The 12,940-nt window shown below is 36.7% G+C and overlaps 1 protein-coding gene across 2 annotated transcripts in view; it reads left to right on the top strand.

The window, feature by feature from the left end:
- The window catches only part of TBC1D15 (TBC1 domain family member 15), a 71,512-nt gene that overhangs the window by 19,649 nt on the left and 38,923 nt on the right, over nucleotides 1-12,940 (top strand). The window contains exons 4-5 of one of the 2 annotated variants that reach the window (XM_052639596.1): nucleotides 3,126-3,264; nucleotides 8,325-8,535. The exons of the other annotated variant lie outside the window; for it this stretch is intronic. Of the exons in view, the coding sequence (XP_052495556.1) occupies nucleotides 3,219-3,264; nucleotides 8,325-8,535 (257 nt within the window). The 5' untranslated portion in view covers nucleotides 3,126-3,218. The remainder of the gene's footprint in view (nucleotides 1-3,125; nucleotides 3,265-8,324; nucleotides 8,536-12,940) is intronic. 2 annotated transcript variants of the gene reach the window in all.

The raw sequence follows: 12,940 nt of genomic DNA on the forward strand, positions 1-12,940 counted from the left end.
TAGAATTAGCTTTTTGTTTCTAGTATTGTAGATGTCATGGAAGTGTGCCCTTGTGGTCCTTTTTATCCTCTGTGTGGGTGCTTGATAGGCCTTTTTAATGTGAAAACTTGTATCTTTTAGTTTTTAGAAAATGTTCTTGAATTGTTTTAGTGGTGGTTTCTTCTTCCTGTCCGTTTTCTACTTTCTTTCTTTCTGGAATCCTTTATATGTTTTATATCGGTCCTATAGTATTTTAATACTTTACTATTTTATAATTCTTTGTATATGTGTATGTTATTTTCTAGGAAATTTCTTTAGTCTTATGTTTCAATTCGTCTGGAACCATTTTCATCTTTGCTGTTTTTTAAATTTTGAATGCATCTTGTTCAGTTCAGTTCAGTCGCTCAGTCATGTCCAACTCTTTGTGACCCCATGAATCGCAGCACGCCAGGCCTCCCTGTCCATCACTAACTCCCGGAGTTTACCCAAACTCATGTCCATCACGTCGGTGATGCCATCCAGCCATCTCAACCTCTGTTGTCCCCTTCTCCTCCTGCCCCCAACCCCTCCCACCATCAGGGTCTTTTCCAATGAGTCAACTCTTCGCATAAGGTGGCCAAAGTATTGGAGTTTCAGCTTCAGCATCAGTCCTTCCAGTGAACACCCCAGACTGATCTCCTTTAGGATGGACTGGTTGGATCTCCTTGCAGTCCAAGGGACTCTCAAGAGTCTTCTCCAACAACACAGTTCAAAAGTGTCAATTCTTCAGTGCTCAGCTTTCTTTGTTCCCTTTCCCCCTTTAAAAGAAGAATTGTATTTTGTTCTTCATGGATGTTATTCATCCATGATTCCCTTGTTTCTGAGGAATTTAAGGATAATTTTTTAGATGTTTTCATTTCTGTATATAGTCCACTTTCTCTAATTCACTATCTTTCCCCCTGTTTGATTTAGACTTTTATCATTTATGTAGACACTTGCCTTTGTTTGGTGATCTTTGTATTGTGGTGCTAATAAACAGCACATACAAAAAACTGATCATAACTCTCAGTGTATGGATAGGTTTGTTGATAGTTGGGACTCAGGGTGACCTGGCTAGGCTGTTTCCTTGGGGAATTCCTAATGTTGAATCCTGGGTCTTTTTTCTTGGGCTGGTCATTTGTCAGAGAAGAGTCTACAGGTTTCTGCCTGAAGAGGGAAAACTGGGTTTTACTGTTCTGGAACTGAGTGGAGGAAGAGAGCTGGTAGTCTTGCCACTCATTTGGTGAACTTTTGATTCATTGTCCTGTTTTCAGTGTATTATCTCTTTGCTTATCTGTTTTACCTTTTCCAGCCTCTGGACTTTTGTTAGTAGTCCTTTTTTCAGTTTGACCTTTATCCTAGTTTCCAGAAGTACTGATTTACCAGGTCCAAGCCTTCGGGTGCGGTTGGATTCTGTAAGTGCTGCTTAGCTTTCCTCTTTATTAGTAGTGATGGTGGTAAAGGTTGCATTTTTTAAATTGGGCAAACAAGGAGGATGCCCTGAGAAGTGACATTTGTGGAAGGACTCTGAGGAAAAAGCACTCCACTTTATAATTTCATTCATTCAGTTTTTTTCTGCCCTATTCTTCAGTCTGTTTCTATTTTTTATAATATATTCCTGTTCCTATAAAATCTTTTTTCCATTTTTGAAAAGAATTACACATTGTAAAAATTCAAATAACAGAAAGTTGAAGCCCTTCTTGACTAGAACCCCATCCCTCATCTGTCCCTGTTTATTGTGTATCTTTCCAGACTTTTATCAGTACACATTTCCCACCTTATCTGTGTAGCTGTCTGTATCCATTCATTCCTCCATCTTCCCTGGTTTTCTCTAGTGTGTTTCTCATTATGTGTGTTCCATGCAGTTGTTACACTGCATATATTGTTTCAAGATTTCCTTTTATTTACTTTTACATATTGAACATAAATACACATGAACAGATATCAATCTTTAAACTTCTGCATAGCATTTTATTGGCTACCCCTAGTTTATTTACTTACTCTTTCACTGATGGATAATAAGATATTTTCAGCTTTTCACTTTCACAAGCAATGTTATGATGAGAATTCTTATATCTGCCTCTTTGTATACATGTGTATTTCTTACTGTAGATAAAGTTATTGTGAAATATGCATATTTTAAATTTAATAAATATGACTCAATTTTCATTTCAGTCAGCACTTACTATCCCTGTTATCAACAGCGTGAGATAGCATTTCCTCACACTGTCTTCTGTGTTTTTGTTTTTTAATTGAAAGCATAAAAGCTGAAATTCATCTTGCTTCTCTTTGTTTCTGAAGTTGTTTCTTTGTCTCTTCATGTTTCTTCTTTGATTTGCTTGTTCATGCCATTTCCTTTTCTCTTTTGATATTTGTTGATTTCTAAGTACATTGGTAGGGGTTATTTTTATATTCTGGATGTTTTGCTGTCATCTTCTATGTATTTTAGAAAGATTTCACAAGTTTTGCTTATTATTAACTTGTGTGTAGTATCTTTTGTTGACTAGAAGTTAAATTTTTTGATTTAGTCAAATTATTAATGTTGCATTTTAGACTTTTTTTTTTAGGTTTTTGGTTGTTTTTTTGTTTTAGTCTTTTTTAAAACAAAGTTCTTTAGGACTAAACACGTAGATATGTTATTTGTAGCTTTTAGGTAATTTTGATAAGAGAAATATAGCAACCAGTGATTATGACTTCAATAAGTGGCTGCTGTTGGCTGTTTTCCTCAAATAACCAGAATTCTGAAGGTTTGGAGTTCTTTGCAATGTTTTTCTTGCTTTTTCTCTATGGCTGTAAGGTGGCTGTTACATTTTTACCAACATAGCTGCATTGAAAGCAGGAAGTAGGGGCAAAGGGATAAGGCTTTTATTAGGAAAATCAAAGCATTCCCAAGGCCTACTGTTGACTTAGCTTATATTTCACTGATAACTCTATTTGCAGGAGAGTCTGGACACGCTTTTCTTTTTTTGTTAACTTGAACAAGGGAGAAAGGATAGGAAATAGTGTTCAGTTTTCCCACCAGTGATGTCTGCCACAACCTACAAACTTAATTTATATAGAAAAAAGACATTATTGATTGAAATTCTAGTCTTAGTCCCTAAATATTTTATATGTTATAATTATTTTAGGACTCCAGCTCAGTTGTAGAATGGACCCAGGCCCCAAAAGAAAGAGCTCATCGAGTAGCAGAACATCTGAACAGTTACGAAGCAGAGTGGGACATGGTTAATACAGTGTCATTTAAAAAGAAACCACATACTAATGGAGGTATGACTTCAGTCTTTTGAAATCTTAAACTGATTTGCTACGGTATAAACAAAAGTGCAGAGAAAATGGTTTCATGCTTCTTAGAGGAAGGATGATTTGGTGCTTTGATTAATATGTATATTATGTTTTTATTCCTTTATGTTTATTCTTTATATTATGTTTTTATTCCTTTATCATTTTTTTGTTGCCTTGGTTGTGACTTCATAAAGTACTTGTTCTGTTTAAGTTATTAATGGCATAAAATAGAAACACTAAAAATTGCTTTGGTTGTCTCTCATGTACATTTTTCATAATCCTGTAGAATTTTTAAAAAGTCATGTTATTTCATCCTAAAGCACCAGGGGGAGATGGAGGATACCACTACACCATATCGTTCTAATTTCAGTGTTTACTGGGATCATCACAGCTCATTGCAATCTCCCCTTTATATATATGTTCAGTGACTATTCTCCTTTATATATAAATTTATGTTTGCTGTGTGGTGACTGTCTACCTGTAGATAAAAAGAAAGAGCCAAGCCAGCAGTCCGGTAGAACACATACATATACTATCCCAGATACAAGCTCGCTAGCCTGTCTGTGATGTGGCCAGCTTACTGGAGGTCTCTAAAAAATACTAAACACTCTAAATTAAAGTTACATTTTTTTTTTGTTTGTTTTGATTTCTTTGTATTTTATAACTAATAGGATATTTGATCTTTTAATGATTTTGGTCTGAATTTAGGATTTATCAGCATTTTACCATAGTCAAAAAGGCTAGCCAAGGTTTACAAGAATATTATTGCTATGTTTAATATATGTATTGCTCTGTTAATATAAGTAAAATTGATTTTCATGTATGGCCTGGGGAATCATTCTCACATACAGTAGTTACACTTTGTATTGTATCATTTCTTGGGAACAGTAGCAATTAAGAAATAAATAGTAAATCACAGCTTTTTTTTAACAATCAGCTCATGCATGTATTAGGCAAACAAAAAATAGCAATTCACATAAACCAACCCTGAAGGTTTAATCTAGAGAAGTTAAAAATCCCTCACATGCTAAATATACTAAAATCCTGTGGTTTTTCTGTCATAACATTTTTATGTTGTTCTGATAAGAACCTTCCCTGTAGAATAGGAATGCCAAAAAAAAAATGCATATGTGCATGGTGGTTTAGTCACTAAGGCGGGTCCTCCTCTCATGACCCCATGGACTGTAGCCTGCCAGGCTTCTCTGTCCGTGGGATTCTTCAGACAAGAATACTAGAGTGGGTTGCCATTTTCTTCTCCAGGGGATCCTCCCAACCTAGGGATCGAACCCACTTCTCTTACATCTCCTGCGTTGGCCGGGGTTCTTTACCACTAACGCCATCTGGGAAACCTATGAGCTAGGGCTAGCTTTCTCGTATAGAAATAGAGTAGTCCTAATGAGTGGGTTGAAACCTCAAGAAAGAGCCAAGTTATGCAAAGAAAACCGCAGAATTTTAGTATATTTAGCATTTGAGAGATCTTTAACTTCTCTAGATCAGACCTTCAGAATTGGTTTATGTGAATTGCTATTTTTTGCTGCCTAATATTATTGCGAAATCCTTGAAAATGAAAAAGTTACAGAAATGGGCAAAATGAGTGAATTTTCAGAATTTCATAAAGGAAGCATTACATGTTTGAGAAAAATATCTGACAGTAAACATCTTTTTAGATTAATGGTTTTTAACTTTGGCTGTGCATTGAAATCACATGGGGAAGTTAAGCTTTTAAAAAAACTACCGGTTGGCACTTCCGTGGTGGTTCAGTGGTTGGAAGACTCTGCTCCCACTGCAGGGCACAGGCTTGATCCCTGGTTGGGGAACTAAGGTCCTGGATCCTGCTGCTGCGCTGCATGGCAAAAAACCAAAAATCAAAGTGCCAGTGCTTGGGTTTCATCTAGCAAATTAAATCATCCTCTGGAGATGGAGCCCAGGTATCTGTATTTTTCAGAAGTTTTCCTGGTGATTTTAGTGTTCAGAGTTGAGAATGTCTGTGTAACAGCGTACTGCATAGCTTAGCAAGAAATAGACATAAATACTGCTTGTATATCTTGGCACTGTATGATGGCTTGTAAAGAGCCTTTATTTAGTAATTGTTAAAAGTTAAGGACACGTTTTCTTTTTCTCTGTTCTCTCCACTACTTAAAAAATTTTATGATAGCAGTAAGAAATATATTGCACAGTATGGCCCAGTGTGCAAACACATGTACCTATTTAACAGAACAAGGAGTTAATGAAGTACATGTAGTCCATTTCTTCCCATTCCATCTCATCTTATCCTCGACTTAGCCTCATCCAGTCATGTTTCATAAAAACTGCTTCTTAAGACATTTTCTAATCTTAATGTTTCAGAATTAAAAATTAGGCCATTAAATTTTTGTTCGTTTTTGAAAAGCAGTTTTTCAAATAAAATTTTTAATTTTATTATTATAACCTTCATATTTTTAAACTTTTTTTGTGTAATTTACAGAGGAAAAGTTGGGGCAAACCTTAAAAAAATTGACTATTGGAAACTTTTTTAAAGTTTATATTTCTTAGGAAATATATTGCTAAGTCTTTGTTTTTATATTTTAGATCAAATATTTTGAAAATACATCTTTCCAGAACAACAGACTGCCATGATGTTCTGGAAACCTATTCAAGTAAAATGTCATGACCTTCATGTTAATTCTGTTTAAGGCAAACAGAAACTTAATATTTTATTCACTTTTCCACTGTTGTACCCAGTTTTCCCATGTCAGTGTGTTGGAGGTATTTTTTACATGTATTTGGTAACATGGTAGGTTCATCAGAACTAATTAGTTTTATTTACCTTTCTCTAAGGAGAAAGAAGGAAATTTTGGGTTAACTCTTGGGTTCTGTTAGTTTTCTTCTGTTACAATTTCTAGTTCTGGCTAGCTTGCGTTGGTAGACCAGATTGCACATTACTTTTCTGTTGACTTGGTACTAAGTTGTTATTCTTTTTAACACACCTTTGAATACCTACTATGTGCTAGTCACTTTTCTAAGCACTGGGCATATAGCTGTGAACAGAATTAAGTTCTTGTTTTTAGGAAACTTACACTCTAGTAAAGGGACTTCTAGAATTGACTTGTTTCTTTCATCGTTTATCAGAACTTCAAGTGAGAAAATGTGTGAGGCATTTTCTGTTGTATTTAGTATGTAATGTGTTTCTCTTCCATTAATGAGAGAAAATCTGTATAAAATTTTTACTTTGGGAGTGTGCACAAACTTCTGATAGTTCGTATAGTCTGCATATATTATTTAATATTCTTCATATGATATTCTTGCATTACTTTGGATTAAATACTTTTTGTGTAATTTAAGAACTTAATTTAAAAATTGTATCTAGTTTCTCACTGTTGTTTTGCTTTGAAAATATCTTTGTCTTTGTAGATAATCTAGTAGTATGAATCCTTTATAGGTAGTCCAGATACATTCATATGTAGGTGACGCATGTTGGAATTCTAGAATTGTTCTCACTTTGCTGTTCTTCTGTAATGATGTTATGAGCACTGTAATATAAATTCCAGTGAAACATGATGTAGTAAAGTGGGCACATAGTACTAAATCTGTTATCAACCTTGGGTATGAGTTCACCATCTGAACAGGAAGTCAGCAGGTCACTGCATAGATAAGTTACTTTAGCCTTTCTGGACTTTCTTTCACTGATACTTGTTAAAGGTATCACTTGATCACATGTCCGTGAAAGAGTGATGGTGTCTGCATTCCCTGCAAGTAGAGGTTTCTGTAAGGTGTAGATTCCTCTGTGTCAGTTTAGGAGATCTTGATGGAGGTGACGGAGCTGTAATGTTCCTGACTGTAAAAGAAGGCGACATACATTCAGGTCAGTACCGACTGATCTACCCTTTGATTAATTTAAGTTCTGTAAGCAGATATTATCTATGTGGTTTATCTTTGTGGAATTGATAGTGTTGGGACAGAATTAGTGACAATTTTCAATAACAGGATAGTATGACACTTCTTTGAAATTACATTCAAGAAAGGGATTTTTAAGATTTCAGAAGCTTTCCTGCTTAAGATCTGAGTTAAAATGTTAAAATGACATTTTTAGATAAGAAATTAATTATAAGTATTGGATAGCATTTTTTCCTTTGTTCTTTACATTTTATTTAAATAGATAATCTTTAAATCGCTTGTTATTGATTATGATAATTATTCACAAACCTAGGATTTTAAGACTCTCTAAAGAGCCCAAATACTAGGAAATGCTTTATTTTACATAGCTATAGTTTGATTTGAACTGAGGTCTTAATTTAGTAAAAGGTTGATTTTAGCAGTGATATTGAATGTATTCATTCTTTTTGAAGCATTCACAACTTGATTACCTTTTCATCTTCAATTTCCCACTGTTTTGTGGGTTTTTGCAAATGTTAGTCTGTGTATTCACTCCAGTGTTACTTTTTATATTGGCATACTTTTACCTTCACTCAGTGTAGTCTGCTAAAAATAATTGCAAAAGGATGTGAGGAATAAAGGTTGGTTTTTGTTTTAAATGCACTGTTGAAGTGCATTATTTGATTTGTTTTTGAGGGAAGTGGGGAGGATGAATATTTATTATTTGCTATATGCTTGACACCATAGTAGTTAGTTGACAAGTATTATCTTTTTAATTCTTAGAATAACACTCGGAGGTAAGTATAATTATCTCCATTATACAGATGAAGAAACTAAGGCTCAGAGAGATTCAATTATTTGCCCCAAATCATTCAGTTAGTAAGATGGTGGTGTTGCAGTTTGAATCCAGCCTACCTGCTTCTAAAGCCACTATCATTTTGGGGCAAAGCTGATATTTTAAATAAGGATAGCATTTTTTTCAAATTTGTATGCAGTAAGATAACTATTTTAAAGGCTGTTCTTTAAAGAAAATGTTTGTTGCCATTTCTAGTACAGGTGGAAGCCATGGTAATAGGAATGCTGCAGTCGTTCCCTAGGTTCAGCAGATTTCTGTTAGGCAGTTGTGAAGAGTGCTGTCAGTACCTTTTAAAAAGGTGAACAAAAATATTTTGCCCCACTTTCTTGTTTTTAAGATGCTCCAAGTCATAGAAATGGGAAAAGCAAATGGTCATTCCTGTTCAGTTTGACAGACCTGAAATCAATCAAGCAAAACAAAGAGGGTATGGGCTGGTCATATTTGGTATTCTGTCTAAAGGATGACGTCGTTCTCCCTGCTCTGCACTTTCATCAAGGAGACAGCAAACTACTCATTGACTCTCTTGAAAAATATGTGGCATTATGTGAGTAAGTATCAAATTATTTTCTGCCTACTGAAACTGGATTGTTGTGTTGGTCCCAAGGCAAACTATTTTCACTTGTTGTTGGATATCAATGACCCATGTGCATATTAGGGGACAAGCAGCTTTGTTCTTTCTGGAATGCTGGCTATTTTGGATGAATGAATAACAGTTTGCCAGTTTAGTAATTTGGGTCTGCAGTGTATCACCTTATTACTGCTTTAAAGAAAAAAATGGTCCAGTAGTTTTAATACACATTTAAATGCATGATGATACATCAATAGTTAATGGGTTATGTATTTACCAATTTTACCTTTTACGTAGTTTCTCTTTAATAGTTTCGTTTGTAATGTTACAGATTTAAGTCAGGCAACTTTAAGGCCTTTATAAAATTATTCTAAATGTGGAAGTTAGGGTGTTCTCACTTTCCAAAAATCTTGTGTCTTAAATTTATTTATGTAGGTGTGTTTGTGCGCACATAGTTTTTCTCACTTTCACTCTCCACAAATACATTTTTGATATCTACTATGTTCTGAGCACTGTGCTGGCTGTTTTAATATTAGAAGTGAACAAAACAGGCATGTTCTGGATATCTGTGAGTTTATGGTCTGTAGAAGGTGGCTGATCAGTAAATAGCAGTAAAACTCAAGAACTAAGATGGAGGAAGTACAAGGAAGGGAGGAACGGTACTTCAGATGGGGAGTTGGGTAGGTATCAGGGAAGGCTTTGTGGAGGAGGTAGTGTTTAGGTTGAAACCTGACAAGTGAGTGAACATTAGCAGGAAAGGGAAGGAGATACTTAGAGCAGAGGGAAGAGCATACAGCATGCTGTAACCATGGAGCAGGGCAGGTCAGAACCACAGGTCTGCACAGTGGGAGAGGGGAGGACACCAGATTGAAAGAGGAGGTCAGAGAGCTGAGTGAAGGCCATAGAGTGAAGGGTCCTGTCAGTCATGTTAGCAGGTTGTTCCAGTCATCTGGAGGAGTTAATGGTGACATGAACTAGGCGAGCGACAGGAGAGAAGTGTTGGAGGAATATTTAGTGCTAGAGTTTGCTATTGATTGGATATGTGGAGGTGAAAGAAGGGAGAAGTTGAGATTTTTAGTTTGGGAAGCTGTAAGGATGACTATTAACTTATTAATATTAATGCCCTCACTTTAATAGAGAAACGTCATGCCTAAATGCAGATTATATAAAGCTAGGAGTGATCCAGAAGCTGAGAGATACTGTTTTTGGCGAGGAGTTCGCCCGTGCGTGTTGACCACCTCTGGCTGGCACTGGGCATGCTGATGAGTACCTGTAACCATGAGAAAGTCAAATCTGGTTGGTGGAATGTGGTCTTGGATCTTGGAACTGAGAAACTGTGAATAGGCTACCACGCATGAGGTTAAGTGGATTTCAGAAGGAGCATGGTCATAACTAGGGCAGAAGGCTTGGCTGTTTGGGGGTTTTAGCATCATAGCAAGCTCCTTTTGCTCACTCTTGGGATGTAACTGTTAAGAGTGAGGTGAGCTGAGACTGTTGGTTGATGCATACTCCCTACAGTGAAGTGGTAGTCCCTCCCTATCCTAGTAAGATCGTATTTTGGAGAACTAGGCTTAGTTTTAAACATTGCATTTAAATATATTAGACTAACTCTACTACATGGAAAAGATGACTAGTATAATGAGAGGGATCAAAATGATATCATGAAAAACACTAGAAGTATGTGGGGATTTAACTTAAAGAAGAAGAGTTTAATGCTGTACCATTAAATAAAACCCAGGCTTCTTACTGTGCTCAGTGACCTGCCCTATCTTCGCTCTGTTTATTTCTTAAACCTCATTTCATGCTATTCTCTTCTATATTCTAGTCACATGGTTTTCTCTCAGTTCCTGAAATGCCTTAGACTCTTTCTTGTTTTAAGTCCTGTATGTATGTGTTTCTTCTGCTTAGATTCTTCTTCTCTCTTTCTTATCTCTGAGGTCTCAGTTTAATGTCAATTCTTCAGAGGAGCTTTTTTGGATCTTAGTCTCCTGTTTAATGTAGGTTCCCACTCCCATGCCTTTTTGCTTCCTCATTCCTTTGTTTGCTTCCTTCGTGGCCCTTAACAGAATGAAATAATTTTGTCTGATTACTTCTGTTATATTCTACTCTAGATATAAGCCCTTAAAGGGAGGGATTATGTCTATCTTGTTTACATTTTCTCCTGAGTTCCTAACCAGAGTGTCTGGCATGTAGTATTTGTGCAGTAAATCTTAGTTGCATGAATAAATGGCATGGTACTTACCAGTTCTACGAATAATTTTGAAAGCATTGTTAAATAAACTGGACTCCAAAGATAAATAGATAAATTAGAAGGGAACAGCTCCAGAAATAGAAATTAGAAGAAAATAGCTCAAGAGATTGAGTTTTCTGCCCTGGATGAGTTCAAGGATAGACTCAACAATCACTTAGGTGCTTAAAAAGAGAATGCTGCTGCTAAGTCACATCAGTAGTGTCCAACTCTGTATGACCCCATAGACGGCAGCCCACCAGGCTCCCCTGTCCCTGGGATTCTCCAGGCAAGAACACTGGAGTGGGTTGCCATTTCCTTCTCCAATGCATGAAAGTGAAAAGTGAAAGGGAAGTCGCTCAGTAGTGTCCGACTCTTCGCGACCCCATGGACTACAGCCTACCAGGCTCTTCTGTCCATGTGATTTTCCAGGCAAGAGTACTGGAGTGGGGTGCCATCGCTTTCTCCGTAATAGAGAATATGTACCTTAAATATGTGTTCTTGATGTTTTAATGAAGGTGGTAAGTGAAACTATGTTTCCTTCTCTGTATTTGTAAACAAGAGAGAAGTAAATATAAGAATCAGACAGACAGTGATAAAAATATCATTATTGGTGAGGTTTGGATATGTAGCCTCATAATAATTCAGCCCAAATCATTGTTGAATTCATCCAGCTACCACTTTTGGGCAATCACAATTCTCCCTAGTGAGGGCAGACCACTTATGACATGAATGAGAGCAGGCTAGAAGCCACCTTCTCCCTTGGCAGGTGGATCCAAGAAGGAAAGAGAGCCTGGAAGGGGCTATGCCACACGTGTGCCTTCCTCTTTTCTGGCCTCAGCAGTCAGATATGTCTTGGATGTGTGTGCATCCACCTGGAAACAAGAAGCCATGGGAATGGTGTTCCCCTCTTTTTTTCATTCAAGAGGTGTTTTTTTTTTCTTTTTTTTCTTTTTTACTGAGGACCCACCATGTCCTAGACATCATACTAAGTGGCGGAAAGGAGCACTTAGTCAAAAGAGATATGGTCTCTGTCTTCATGGAGTTTGTACTATTTGCAAGAAAGACAAACATTGCTTATACAAATAAATGTAAAATTTCAGCTGTTAAAGTGCTATGAATTAGAAATTTAGCACAATGAAATATAGCATATAATAGGATAATATGTAAGTTTGTGTGTGTGTGTGGGTTACTAGTAATCAAAGCTCTGAGAGAGAATGAGATTAAGGAGAGGATAAAGTGGGACAGCATGTGAGCTTAAGTGATTAATTATAGCCTTTAATGACGTGGTCAAAGGGAAGACCCTAGCAGAGGAGTCTGACTCCCTATGCTTTGTTTTCTCTCTTCCCACCAGGGTTTATCACATTTGTGGTCAACCAGGGATGTGACTGTTTCTAGGGGAGGAGCTAGCAGTGTAAAGCGAGTCCTTTAAAAGCTACATCCCTAATACCAGCCACTTCTCTATTGTGTATTCTCCTGTGACACTGGAGGCCAGTTTATTCTTTGCCCCTGAATAGCCTGAAATGTACATCAAAAATTTTATCCCCGAGGGCCCTTTGTACCCCAGGCAGAAAATAAGCACTCCCTGATCTCTTTCCCATCATAAATTGTGCCCAATTACATTGTGTCATGTAGGTTACCAGAGATTGTATGCCGAGTCTAGGTGGTAGGACATTAGAAATTCCAGGTAAACAGTCACCAGTATAAAAATAAGTCACAAATTTGTATAAGCTATCTCCTATTGTCAGATTCTTAGGGAGATACTAAAGGTTCTTGTTTTTTATGTTCATAACTTAGGATCCAAATAAATGAAATTTCCAACTAAGTCCAAAGAAATGAAAATTCCCAACTATCCCCCATTTTTTGCTTTATTAGGTTTCATTTCCTGTCTCTGGAGCAGTTATCCTAAGCAAAATGGTGTTTTCAGAGTCATGTTCCTATGGTCACAAGTTGTTGTAGAGACCAGAAGAAGGAGAGTAGGTCAGGAAAAGCTTGGTTTCAGCAGCTTTACTGAGATCCTGGCCGCTGTGTTCCCAGGTCATCCTTCTTGTCTTCTGAGTTCAAAACATCAGTAGAGGTAGAATCAGACTACATTATCTTTTCTCTGATTAACCTCAATTAAGAAAATGTGGCTTATATCTTTGGCCGTGATGTCTTC

The sequence above is a fragment of the Budorcas taxicolor genome, chromosome 5 (genome assembly GCF_023091745.1).
Source record: "Budorcas taxicolor isolate Tak-1 chromosome 5, Takin1.1, whole genome shotgun sequence".
Taxonomy (NCBI): Eukaryota; Metazoa; Chordata; class Mammalia; order Artiodactyla; family Bovidae; genus Budorcas; species Budorcas taxicolor.